We start from the raw sequence: 12,109 nt of genomic DNA, 5'->3' as shown, positions 1-12,109 counted from the left end.
GACGCATGGGAATGGGAAGTGGAATTAAAATGTGTGGCCGCTGGGAGATCCTGCTTATTCTGGCGGACAGAGCGTAGCTGCTCGGTGAAGCAGTCTCCCAATCTACATCGGGTCTCAGTGATATACAGAGGACCACACCGAGAGCACTGGACACAGTATATCACCCCAACAGACTCAAGGTGAAGTGTCACCTCACCTGGAAGGATTTTGCTGCCCTGGGTGGTCATGAGGGAGGAGGTGTGGGGGCAGGTGTAGCATAGACCAAATATGGATCTAACCAAATCAGTCATTAAGACGTTCCCATTGTATAATGTGACACTGGGCATTACATTTTTCTAACTCAGCACTGTGAAATGAAAGGTGTTATTCACTGTTACCAGCTTCAGCAAATTTTAATTTCGTATTTCAGCTGAAAACCTGGCTCTCATGTCCCAGCTTGAAGACCTGCAAGTGAAGTTGCGCCACCAGAGCAGGACAAACCCGGAGAGCGTGGACCCACCCTTGAATAGAAATGATGCGGGCGCGATCGGCAAATCCAACCACAACAACGAGCCCAAGACTTGTCAGTCAGAGGGCGGAAAGCCCGACGGTGCGCAGACAGTACTGGGATTGCAGCCAGAAGCCGCAGAGGAAGCATTGGACTTGATGGAAGGTTGCCAACTCGGAAAGGCGGGGCAGGCGGATGAGTTGGACCCAGGTCCTGGGGGCGACGAGGAGGAAGATCACACTACGGGCCGGGCAGTGAGCTTGGCGACTGAACTGTATGGAAAACCAGAAGAATCCCAAGTTTCGGGGAAAACAGCGAAAGCGCTCCCGAGTTCTGAAGAGGAAACGGAGGCCAGACTCCCGGCACTGAAGGTCGAAGCAAAGAAGGAACTGGAGGCCAGGGCAGCAGAAACCACGGTGGTGCGCGATGAACCTAAAGAGAAGGCCGAGGGGGTCGAAGGACATGACAAACCAGATACCAAGTGTGCACGTCTCGGAGAGATCGAACTGAAGCTAGAGGAAGTGGAAATGAAAAATCAGGCGCTGCAGTGCGAGTTGGACAACGCAAGGCGAGAGCTTGAAAGCAAAGTGGCCGAGGACCGGAAGGATCGGCAGACTGTGACAGAGCTGAGAAGGAAGCTAAAGCAGGCCGTGAAGAGCAGCGCCGCAGAAGCCGAGCGCTCGAGCGCGTTGGCTACCCTTCAGGCAGAGCGGATTCGCACGCTGGAGAAGGAGCTGGAGCGAGCGAGGGTCCTTGTGGGGAAGTTGCAGGAGACCACTAAGCTGTTGGAGGACGAGTGCAGTAAAGCCTCCCGACTGTCGCGATCCGGCGGTGGTCACCTGGGATCGAGTGACGAACTTGAGATCCTGCAAAATGCTGCATCCAAGAAGGTGCAGCAGCTCCAGCAAGAAATTGTAGATCTTAAGTGTGAAAAGGTTTGCATCGAGGAGATCATGAAGGCCAACGGTGAAAACAGAGACGCATTGGAGCCTTTCAAGCAGAGAGATGCCCAGAGCCTTGAGTCTTCAGTCTTCTCAAATCACTCGAGCGGTGATCCAAGTGAGACGGCAGAACCCAAGCTCGGCGAGGAGAATTTTGGCTTCACGGGTGTCACGAAGGCAGGTGACAAAAGCCGAGAACTTCTCCTGGAATGCCTGAGGAGCCAAGTGTTTGAACAGTCTGGGTTTAGCAACGAATTGAAAGAGCATCAGAAGCACTTTGCTGAACTGCAGCAAAGGTGCGAGGAGTTGGCCAGGGAGAAGGAGGAAGCAGTGGAAGCCAAGCGACAGGCCCAGGACATGTTTGATAACCTACAGTCCAGGATCCACAGTGAGACCCAGCAGTTAACAGTCGCCCTGGAAGCCCAGAGCAAGAACATTGAGGATCTTCTCCTGAGCCTGGAGGAGAAGGACGGCATCATTCAGGTCCTAAACAGGCGTCTGCAGGGTGCCTTAAAAATTTTGGCATGCATTAACCAGGAAAACCGAGACCTGAAGGTTAACTTGAAGACTGTCACAGAGACATCCGAGGGAAATCGTGCCAGCCCCCCTGAAGAGGCTGTGCTGGAACAGAGCCATGGACGGGTTCCCCAAGCTGACCAAAGCGCGCATGAAAATAGCAGCCCATTGTTGATGGCTTCCTCAGCGCAGGGTGCTGACGAGAACGCGCGGGAATCGGAGCCAGGAAGGGTGCAGCGATTGGAGCCCGGTTGCCGTGAAAGTGCTTTTGATGATCCGCTGCTTCTGCCCCGGGAACGAGCAACTGAAGCAGCCCCGTCCCGCTGTAACGAGCGTGACGAAGCAAAGGTGCCCTTGCCGAATAGTCCTGCCGCACGAAACGTACCCGGGACGGGTGAGGTTGCTGAAAAGCAGCTGCCGGATGAAGAAGCCCCCTACTTCGAAAGTGCGCTTCCTGATAATCCGCTTGTACCAGGCCAGCAAAAGGCAGGTTCCACTCCCCGAGGAGCGCAAGGGACAACCTCCCCGCTTAACTCTGTTGCCCAAGTGAAGCAGGGCGCTCAGATCCAAAGGCAGCCTGGTTGTGGAGGGTCTGGCAGCGGCGATGCAGTGAAGAACGGCCAACAGACCAGATGTCCGGACGGCTTGCGGGGAAAGGGGTCGACAGTCCCATGTGACAAGGAGACCCAGTCCGAAAATGAACCACTGATACAGAGGGCCGCAGAAAGTGCTGACGCCCGGACGAACGCCCCTGGTTTAGAAGAAGAGAAGTCAGCGGAAGAGCTTGCTGAAGAAGTGGAAGGTGCGAATCGCCGATTGAAAGAAGAAAGAAGTCGGGGAGCGGTTGACGCTCTGAATGGGCGATTAAGCCGTCTGGATGAAAAATGCAGAGCCCTGGAGCACGAAAAGGAGCAGCTGAGCTTGGAAGTTGGAAGGCTGCAGGAGTCAGCCAGCGGCTTGCAGCGCGAGAAGGACCGCTTGACGGCCGCGATCCAGTCCGCCGAGGCCCTGTGCAAAGTGAGCGCCGAGGAGCAGAGCCGTCTCCGGGAGGAGCTGGAGGCGCTGCTGGAGTGGAGGCGGCAAGTCTTGGAAGGTGCTGCTGCCTTGGAAACTCAGGAAGCGAGCGGGCAGACGGAGCTGCGTTCCCTGCAGGGCTCTCTGCTGGGATTGCAAAACCACGCCGAGACGCTGGCGAGGGAGTGCAGGTCCTTGAAAGATGCCGCTGAAAACGCAAGGCATTCGCAAAGGCACCTTCGGCAGGAACTGCAGCAAGCCCTTTCTGAAAAGGCTGTTCTGCAGAACCAGGTAGGTCTAGTGTTTAGCATCTTATTATTTCAGAATCAGGTTTAATATTGTGAAATTTGTTAACTTTGCAGCAGCAGTATAATAATGCATGATGAGCATAGAAAAAATTCTGAATTGCAGTATGTATGTGTACGTATATTCAATAGTTACATTAAGTAAATAGTGCAAAAACAAATTTAAAGAAAAAGTAGTGAGGTAGTGTTTATGAGTTCAATGTCTATAGAACCATAGAACGTTACAGCACAGAAACAGGCCCTTCAGCCCTTCTTGGCTCTGCCGAACCATTTTTCCTGCCTAGTCCCGCTGACCTGCACCTGGCCCATATCCCTCCATACCCCTCTCGTCCACATACCCGTCCATCCGTGGTTAACGAGGCCCACCTGCCCAAAATAACCGGTTTTAAGGTGTCCCTGTTCCACCTTTGCCCCTTTTGTCAGTGAGAACAGCTCCGCTGGGCACATGAAAGATGCCACACGTGAAGGCCGGGAGTCGGACTTGGTTGTCAGAGGCTGTTTGAGACGCACGCCATGAAGAGCTTTTGTGTAGCAGTGGGAGCTCGTCTCCACAACCACCCGTCAGCTATGACTACCCTTGGAACCATTGGTCCAAGGTTAGTGTGTAATCTAGGCACACTAAACTCCCAGAGAGAGAGAGAGAGAAAACAATGTCACGATTAACCCAAATTTACCGTCTAACGATGGCAAATACTTAAAAATGACGGCAGAAGCTGCTGTCAGCGATCCACTGCTCTCCTATGCAAAATTCTGCTTCTGGCCTGTTCCACCAAATTCAACACTTTTTAATTCGGAAGAATATGAAAGTCCTTGAAAGAATAGGTCCAAGGACTTTCCAAGGATGATAGTCTGAGTGAACTGGAGAAGCTTGAGTTTGTTGTGTGCAGTCTTGGTCTCCGAATTACAGGAAGGATATTAATAAGGTTGAAAGAGTGCAGAGAAGGTTTACGAGGATGTTGCCAGGATTTGAGAAACTAAGTTACAGAGGAAGGTTGAATTGGTTAGGACTTTATTCCCTGGAGCATAGAAGAATGAGGGGAGACTTGATAGAGGTATATAAAATTATGATGGGTATAGATAGAGAGAAGGCAAGCAGGCTTTTTCCACTGAGGTTAGGGGAGAAAAAAACCAGAGGACATGGGTTAAGGGTGAAGGGGGAAAAGTTTAAAGGGAACATTAGGGGAGGGGGCTTCTTTACGCAGAGAGTGGTGGGAGTGTGGAATTAGCTGCCAGATGAAGTGGTAAATGTGGGCTCACTTTTAACATTTAAGAAAAACTTGGACAGGTACATGAGAGGTGTATGGAGGGATATGGTCCAGGTGCAGGTCAGTGGGACTAGGCAGAAAAATGGTTCGGCTCAGCCAAGAAGGACCAAAAGGCTTGTTTCTGTGCTGTAATGTTCTATGGTTCTTTCTATGATTCTATGGTTCTCCTGGAGCAAGGAGGAGATTTGACAGAGGTATCAAGCTCAAGTTTAATTATCATTCAAACATACATGATCATAGTCAAATGAAACAATGTTCCTTCAGGACCAAGGTACAAAACATGTTACTACCAGCATACTGCATGTAGCACATATGGTTATAGTTTCGGAAAAATGTACAGTCACAAAGACAAAATGTAGCCCAAGTCCCTGAATGTCCAACTCGTTCTTCCACCGAGTGAGCACCGGAGGGCAGCACCGAGCGAGCACTGGAGAGCAGCACCGAGTGACCACCGGAGGGCAGCACCAGGAGGGACCTGAACGGACTCCGGCATGCCCACAGAGGCCTCTCCTGCACTTCCTTGGCAGCTCCTCCCCTAAACGAATGTGACAGATGACCCCTGTGGGATTGGCCAAATCCTCCCCACACCCAAGGCTGCGCAGCTCCCCAACTGTGGGTCTCGGCAACGGGCCACTGCACGGGACTTGCAGTGTTCGACATCACCAACGTCCAGCCGGGTCTTGTGATCACAATAACAGAGAAACTTCTTTAGCTAGAGGGTGGTGGATTTGTGGGATATGTTGCCACATGCGGCTGTGGAGGCCGGGTGTATTTAAGTTAGAGATTGATAGGTTCTTGATTGGACATGGCATTAAAGATTACGGGGAGAAGGCCGGGAACTGGGGTTGAGGAGGAGAAAAAAAACAGGATTGGCCATGATTGAATGGTGGAGTGGGCTCAATGGGTCAGATGGCCTGATTCTGCTCCTATGTCTTATGGTCTTATAACAATGTCCAAGCTAATCACTTGCACCGTGCACCGTCCTAAAAGTACCCAGCAGGTCCAGGCAACAATACAAGAACAGTACGCAATAAGTCCAGCTCCGTCGCTGTCGAGCAACTCGCTGATGGAATAGTCCTGCAGTTCTTGATGTACTTAGTATCCAGCAGTGACTTGCAGTTGTAGAATTAAAAGACGGTACAGGATGAACAAATGCACCTTTGACTGGACCCACACCGTCATCTTAGATGCCTATATGAATCTGTGAATGTTTTCAATGAATAGAAAGAATGTGTGTGTGTGTGTGTGTGTAAGAGCGGTGACAACTATCAGGGCTTTCTCGAGGAAACTGGCTGAGCACAGGCTGAAAACAAATAAACACCACTTCCGACGAACTTCCAGAAACTCTTAACCCATGTTTCCTTTCTGAGGACTGTGCTGTATCAGGGCCTTTGTTTTCAACATTTGGGAATGGGTCTCGGTATAGTGAACAATTCATTTTTAGAAGTGGTTTTCGGAATTTCAATACATATGCTTCAAGCCACTCCTGTTGCATTGCTATACAAACAGCAAGCACCAGAGTCAGGTTTAAGATCACCGGCCTATGTCGTGAAATTTATTGTCTATGCAGCAGCAAAACAGTGCAATGTTAGAGAACATAATGTTAGAGAAGAAACGTGAATTGCAGTATGAATATGCACATAAAATACAAAAACAGAAATATTAAAAGTAGTGAGGAGCTGTTCATGGGTTCAATGTCCATTCAGAAATCGGATAGCAGAGGGGAAGAAGCTGTTCCTGAATCGCTGAGTGTGTGTCTTCAGGCTCCCGTACCTCCTCCCTGATGGCAGAGGGGAAGAAGCTGTTCCTGAATCGCTGAGTGTGTGTCTTCAGGCTCCCGTACCTCCTCCCTGATGGCAGAGGGGAAGAAGCTGTTCCTGAATCGTTGAGTGTGTGTCTTCAGGCTCCCGTACCTCCTCCCTGATGGCAGAGGGGAAGAAGCTGTTCCTGAATCGCTGAGTGTGTGCCTTCAGGCTCCTGTACCTCCTCCCTGATGGCAGAGGGGAAGAAGCTGTTCCTGAATCAATGAGTGTGTGTCTTCAGGCTCCTGTACCTCCTCCCTGATGGCAGAGGGGAAGAAGCTGTTCCTGAATCGCTGAGTGTGTGTCTTCAGGCTCCCGTACCTCCTCCCTGATGGCAGAGGGGAAGAAGCTGTTGCTGAATCGCTGAGTGTGTATCTTCAGGCTCCTGTACCCCCTTCCTGATGGCAGAGGGGAAGAGGCTGTTGCTGAATCGCTGAGAGTGTGTCTTCAGGCTCCTGTACCTCCTCCCTGATGGCAGAGGGGAAGAAGCTGTTCCTGAATCGCTGAGTGTGTGTCTTCAGGCTCCTGTACCTCCTCCCTGATGGCAGAGGGGAAGAAGCTGTTCCTGAGTCGCTGAGTGTGTGTCTTCAGGCTCCCGTACCTCCTCCCTGATGGCAGAGGGGAAGAAGCTGTTCCTGAATCACTGACTGTGTGTCTTCAGGCTCCCGTACCTCCTCCCTGATGGTTGCATTGAGAAGTACAGGACTGTGCAAAAGTCTTATATATAGCAAGGGTGCCTAAGGCTTTTGCACAGTACTGTATTTGTCAACTTGGAGCAGAGAGCGAGTTTGTAAATCTGGCAGGGACAAAGGATGTTGGGAATGGCAAGGGTGGGGCGCTGGCGGAGGGGTGTGGGACAGGTGGCAGAGAAGGAGTGCCAGGGGTTGGTGGGGGTGGTGTAGATGCAAGCCCTGAGGCATCAGACAAGGGCATTTGATTCTAAACAATTGGTTTATTGAACATTACAGAATGTCTCTCTGGTGCTTCCCACTCCCTTCCCCTTTTCCCATCCGTGATTCCCCTCTCCCTGCCCCCTTTCCACAATCAGTCCACGATAGAGACCCATATCAGAATCAAGTTTATCATCACTCACGTATGTTGTAAATTTGTTTTTTTTTGTGTGGCAGCAGTACAGTGCAATGCATAAAATTATCATAGTAATGTGCAGAAGTCATGCCTGAGATTTTTGCACAGAACTGTAGGTCAGAAAGGCTATAAGACGGTCCACATTCATCACTTGCTGAAATGCTTTTTGCAGGTGGAGCATCTACGGAGTATAGCAGCGGAGCTGAATAAAGAGAACAGTTACCTGCAGGGCCAGTTGAAGCAGTGGCAGAGTCCACCTACAGATAAAGAGGTGCCCACGGATTGTCAACAGCAAAGAGACCTTCATGATGATCTCCTCGCAAATATCCAACAGCAAGGTATCATAGAACAGTCCAGCACAATACAGGCCATTAGGCCTACAATGTGTTGTTGTTATTTATTGAGCTACAGCGCCAACAGGTCCTTCCAGCCCTTCAAGCTGCACTGCCCAGCAATCCCCTGATTTCACTCTAGCCGAATCACGGGACAATTTCCAGTGGCTGTTTAACCTACCGACCGGTCAGTCTTTGGACTGTGGGAGGAAACTGGAGCACCTGGAGGAAACCTGCACGGTCGCGGGGGAGTGTACAAGCTCCTTACAGGCAGCGGTGGGGATTGAACCGACGTTTTAACCTACTCCAAGATCAAACAAACCCTCCCTTCCCCGTAGCCTGCCATTTTTCTATCATCGATTTAAGAGTCTCTTAAATATCCCCAATATATCTATATTCCTGGCAGGGCATTCCCCACCACTCTCTGTAAAACCTCTGACATCCCCGCCCCCTTTATACTTGCCTTTAAAATGATGCCCCCTCATATTAGGTCATTTCCGCCCTGGGAAAAAGTCTCTGGCTGTCCACTCGATCCATGCCTCTTATCATCTTGGACTCCTCTATCAAGTCACCTCTCATCCTCCTTTGCTCCAAAGAGTAAAGCCCCAGCTCACTCAACCTATCCTCATGAGAAATGCTCTCCGATCCAGGCAATGTGCTGGTAAATTTGCTCTGCGTCCTCCCTAAAGCTTCCAAATCCTTCCTATGATGAGGCATGCAGAACCGAGACCAACAAAACTCTGGTTAGACCATAATTGGAGCATGGAGCTGCAACATTACCCTGCCGTTCTTGAACTCACCCCCCCCCCCCCCAATCTAATGAAGGCCAACACTCCAGGCGCCTCCTTAATCACCCTATCAACTTGTGCAGCAACTTGGAGTGATCTATGGGTACGGGCCCCAAGATCTTTTCGTTCATCAGCACTGCAAAGCGTCCTACCAGAAACCCCGTACTCTCACAAGTGCTGCTCAGTATCATCTGAATTAGCTTTACTAATCATTGACGATGAGCCGGAGGGAGGTGGTGCTGAAATCCTTTAATTGAAACTTCGTTCAGAGATCAGTGCTAACATTTCAGGGGGAAGTGTCTCCTGTTAAATCGTTTCTCATATAGAAGAGTACAGTACGGGAGCAGGCCATTCAGCCCACAGTGTTGTGCTGTACCAGCTAAAAAGCAAAAGACATCCAAACATTTATCCCTCCTACCTACACCATGTTCATATCCCTCCATCCTCACACCCATGTGCCTGTCCAAACATCTCTTAAAAGCCTCTAATGTATTTGCCTCCACTACCATACCAGGCATCCAGCACTCTCTGAGTTTAAAAAAAACTTACCCTTTCAACCTATCTCCTCTCACCGTCAATGCATGCCCTCTGGTATTAGTCATTTCAACCCTGGGAAACCGATGCTCCCTGTCCACTCCATCCGTGCCTCCATAATCTTGTAAATCTCTATCAGATCTCCTCTCACCTTCCGGCACTCCAGAGAAAACAACCCAAGTTTGTCCAGCCTCTCGCGATAGCACACGCCCTCTAAACCAGGCAGCGTCCTGGTAAACCTCTCCTGCCCCCTCTTCAAAGCCTCAGCATCCTTCCTACACATTTGAGGGGCAACCAGAACTGTATGCAATACTCCAGATGTGGCCAAACCAGAGTTTTGTAAAGTTTCAATGTAGATTCCTGACTTTCGAACTCAGTGCCTCGACTGAAAAAAGCAAACCTTCCATAAGCCTCCTTAACCACCTTATCAACCTGTGTAGCCACTTCCAGGGAGCTACGAACTTGGATCCCAGGATCTCTCTGCTCAGCAACAAGTCAAGTTCAACAATGTAGAAGGGCACCCATCGGCTGTTAGGTTGACATTCTACACTTACAAAAGCTGGATGAACTCAGCAGGTCGGGCAGCACCTGTTGAAACGAGCAGTCAACGTTTCGGGCCGAGACCCTTCGCCAGGAGGGTCGACTGCTCGTTCCCACGGATGCTGCCCGGCCTGCTGAGTTCATCCAGCCTTTGTACGTGTCAATTTGACCACAGCGTCTGCCGTGTACTTTGTGTTTAGGTTGACATCCTGTTCCTTGGCAGAAAGCCAGCGGCCTGTGATGCAGATTTTCCTTCTGTCCGGAATGTAAATAGTGAGAGAATCCTCACATCCTGTTTCACAGCCAAATCTGCTTTTACAGTCATTGGAAAGTACAGCCCTTCGGCCCATCTAGTCTAAGTCAAGACATTCAAGCTCTCTGCTCTTATTGACCTGTACCAGGACCACAGCCTTCCATGCCCCTAACTATCCAAACTTACTTTAAACATACAAATCAAGCTCACCTGCACCAATTCTGCTGGCAGCTCGTTCCGCACTCTCACCACCCTCTGAGTGAAGGAGTTCCCCTCATGTTACATAGAAATATAGAAAACCTACAGCACAATACAGGCCCTTTGGCCCACAATGCTGTGCCGAACATGTACTTACTTTAGAAATCACCTAGGGTTACCTATAGCTAGCCCTCTATTTTTCTAAGCTCCATGTACCTATCTAGGAGTCTCTTAAAAGACCCTGTCATATCCACCTCCACCACTGTCGCCGGCAGCCCATTCCACACACTCACCATTCTCTGCATAAAAAATTTACCCTTGACATCTTCTCTGTACCTACTTCCAAGCACCTTAAAACTGTGCCCTCTTGTGTTAGCCATTTCAGCCCTGGGAAAAAGCCTCTGACTATCTACACGATCAATGCCTCTCATCATCTTTTATACCTCTTTCAGGTCACCTCTCATCCTCTGCTGCTCCAAGGAGAAAAGGCTGAGTTCACTCAACCTATTCTCATAAGGCATGCTCCCCAATCCAGGCAACATCCTTGTAAATCTTCTCTGCACCCTTTCTATGGCTTCCACGTCCTTCCTGTAGTGAGGTGACCAGAACTGAGCACAGTACTTCAAGTGGGCTCTGACCAGGGTCCTATATAGCTGCAACATTACCTCTTGGCTCTTAAACTCTATCCCACGGTTGATGAAGGCCAATGCACCGTATGCCTTCTTAATCACAGAGTCAACCTGCACAGCAGTTTTGAGTGTCCTATGGACTCAGACCCCCCAAAATCTCTCTGATCCTCCACACTGCCAAGAGTCTTGCCATTAATACTATATTCTGCCATCATATTTGACCTACCAAAATGAACCATTTCACACTTATCTGGGTTGAACTCCATCTGCCACTTCTCAACCCGGTTTTGAATCCTATTGATGTCCCACTGTAACCTCTGACAGCCCTCCACACTATCCACAATACCCCCAACCTTTGTGTCATCAGCAAATTTACTAACCCATTCCTCCACTTCCTCATCCAGGTCATTTATAAAAATCACAAAGAGGAGGGGTCCCAGAACAGATCCCTGAGGCACACCACTGGTCACCGGCCTCCATGCAGAATATGACCCGTCTACAACCACTCTTTGCTTTCTGTGGGCAAAGCAACGTCCCCTTGGATCCCATGCCTCCTTACTTCCTCAATAAGCCTTGCATAGGGTACCTTGTCAAATGCCTTGCTGAAATCCATATACACTACATCTACTGCTCTGCCCTTGACAAAGCCATGCTGACTATTCCTAATCATATTATGCCTCTCCAAATGTTCATAAATCCTGCCTCTCACGATCTTCTCCATCATCTTACCAACTACTGAAGTAAGAGTCACTTGTCTATAATTACCTGAGCTATCTCTACTCCCTTTCGCGAATAAAGGAACAACATCCACAACCCTCCAGTCCTCCGGAACCTCTCCCGTCTCCATTGATGATGCAGAGATCTTTGCCAGAGGCTCAGCAATCTCCTCACTCACCTCCCACACAAGCCTGGAGTATTCAGTCCCAGTGAGTTATCCAACTTGATGGTTTCCAAAAGCTCCAGCACATCCTCTTTCTTAATGTCTATATGCTCAAGTTTTTTACTCCGCTAAGTCATCCCTACAATCGCCAAGATCCTTTTCTGTAGTGAATACTGAAGCAAAGTACTCCCTAAATATCCCTGCTATCCCCTCAGGTTCCATACACACTTTTCCACTGTCACTCGTGATTGGTCCTATTCTCTCACATCTTATCCTCTTGCTCTTCACATCCTTGTCGAATGTCTTGGGGTATTCCTTAATCCTGATCACCAAGGCCTTCTCATGGCCCCTTCTGGCTCTCCTAATTTCATTCCTTCCTGCTAGCCTTATAATCTAGATCTCTATCATACCTACTAGCTTTTTGAACCTTTTGTAAACTTTTCTTTTCTTCTTGACTGGATTTTCAACAGCATTTGTACACCATGGTTCCTGTACCCTACCATCCTTTCCCTGTCAGTGGAACATACCTATGCAGAACG

The 12,109-nt window shown here is 49.5% G+C and overlaps 1 protein-coding gene across 2 annotated transcripts in view; it reads left to right on the top strand.

Annotated features, from left to right (window-relative positions):
* LOC132384015 (centromere protein F-like) overlaps positions 1-12,109 on the top strand; it is an 83,918-nt gene that overhangs the window by 54,832 nt on the left and 16,977 nt on the right. For both annotated transcript variants that reach the window (XM_059955285.1, XM_059955286.1), the window contains 2 exons: positions 410-3,249; positions 7,589-7,754. In XM_059955285.1, coding sequence (XP_059811268.1) covers positions 410-3,249; positions 7,589-7,754 — 3,006 coding nt within the window. The remainder of the gene's footprint in view (positions 1-409; positions 3,250-7,588; positions 7,755-12,109) is intronic.

Source organism: Hypanus sabinus, chromosome 31, assembly GCF_030144855.1.
Source record: "Hypanus sabinus isolate sHypSab1 chromosome 31, sHypSab1.hap1, whole genome shotgun sequence".
Lineage (NCBI taxonomy): Eukaryota > Metazoa > Chordata > Chondrichthyes > Myliobatiformes > Dasyatidae > Hypanus > Hypanus sabinus.
Note: the sequence above shows the minus strand (reverse complement) of the source record. Positions and strands in the feature narration are given on the sequence as shown.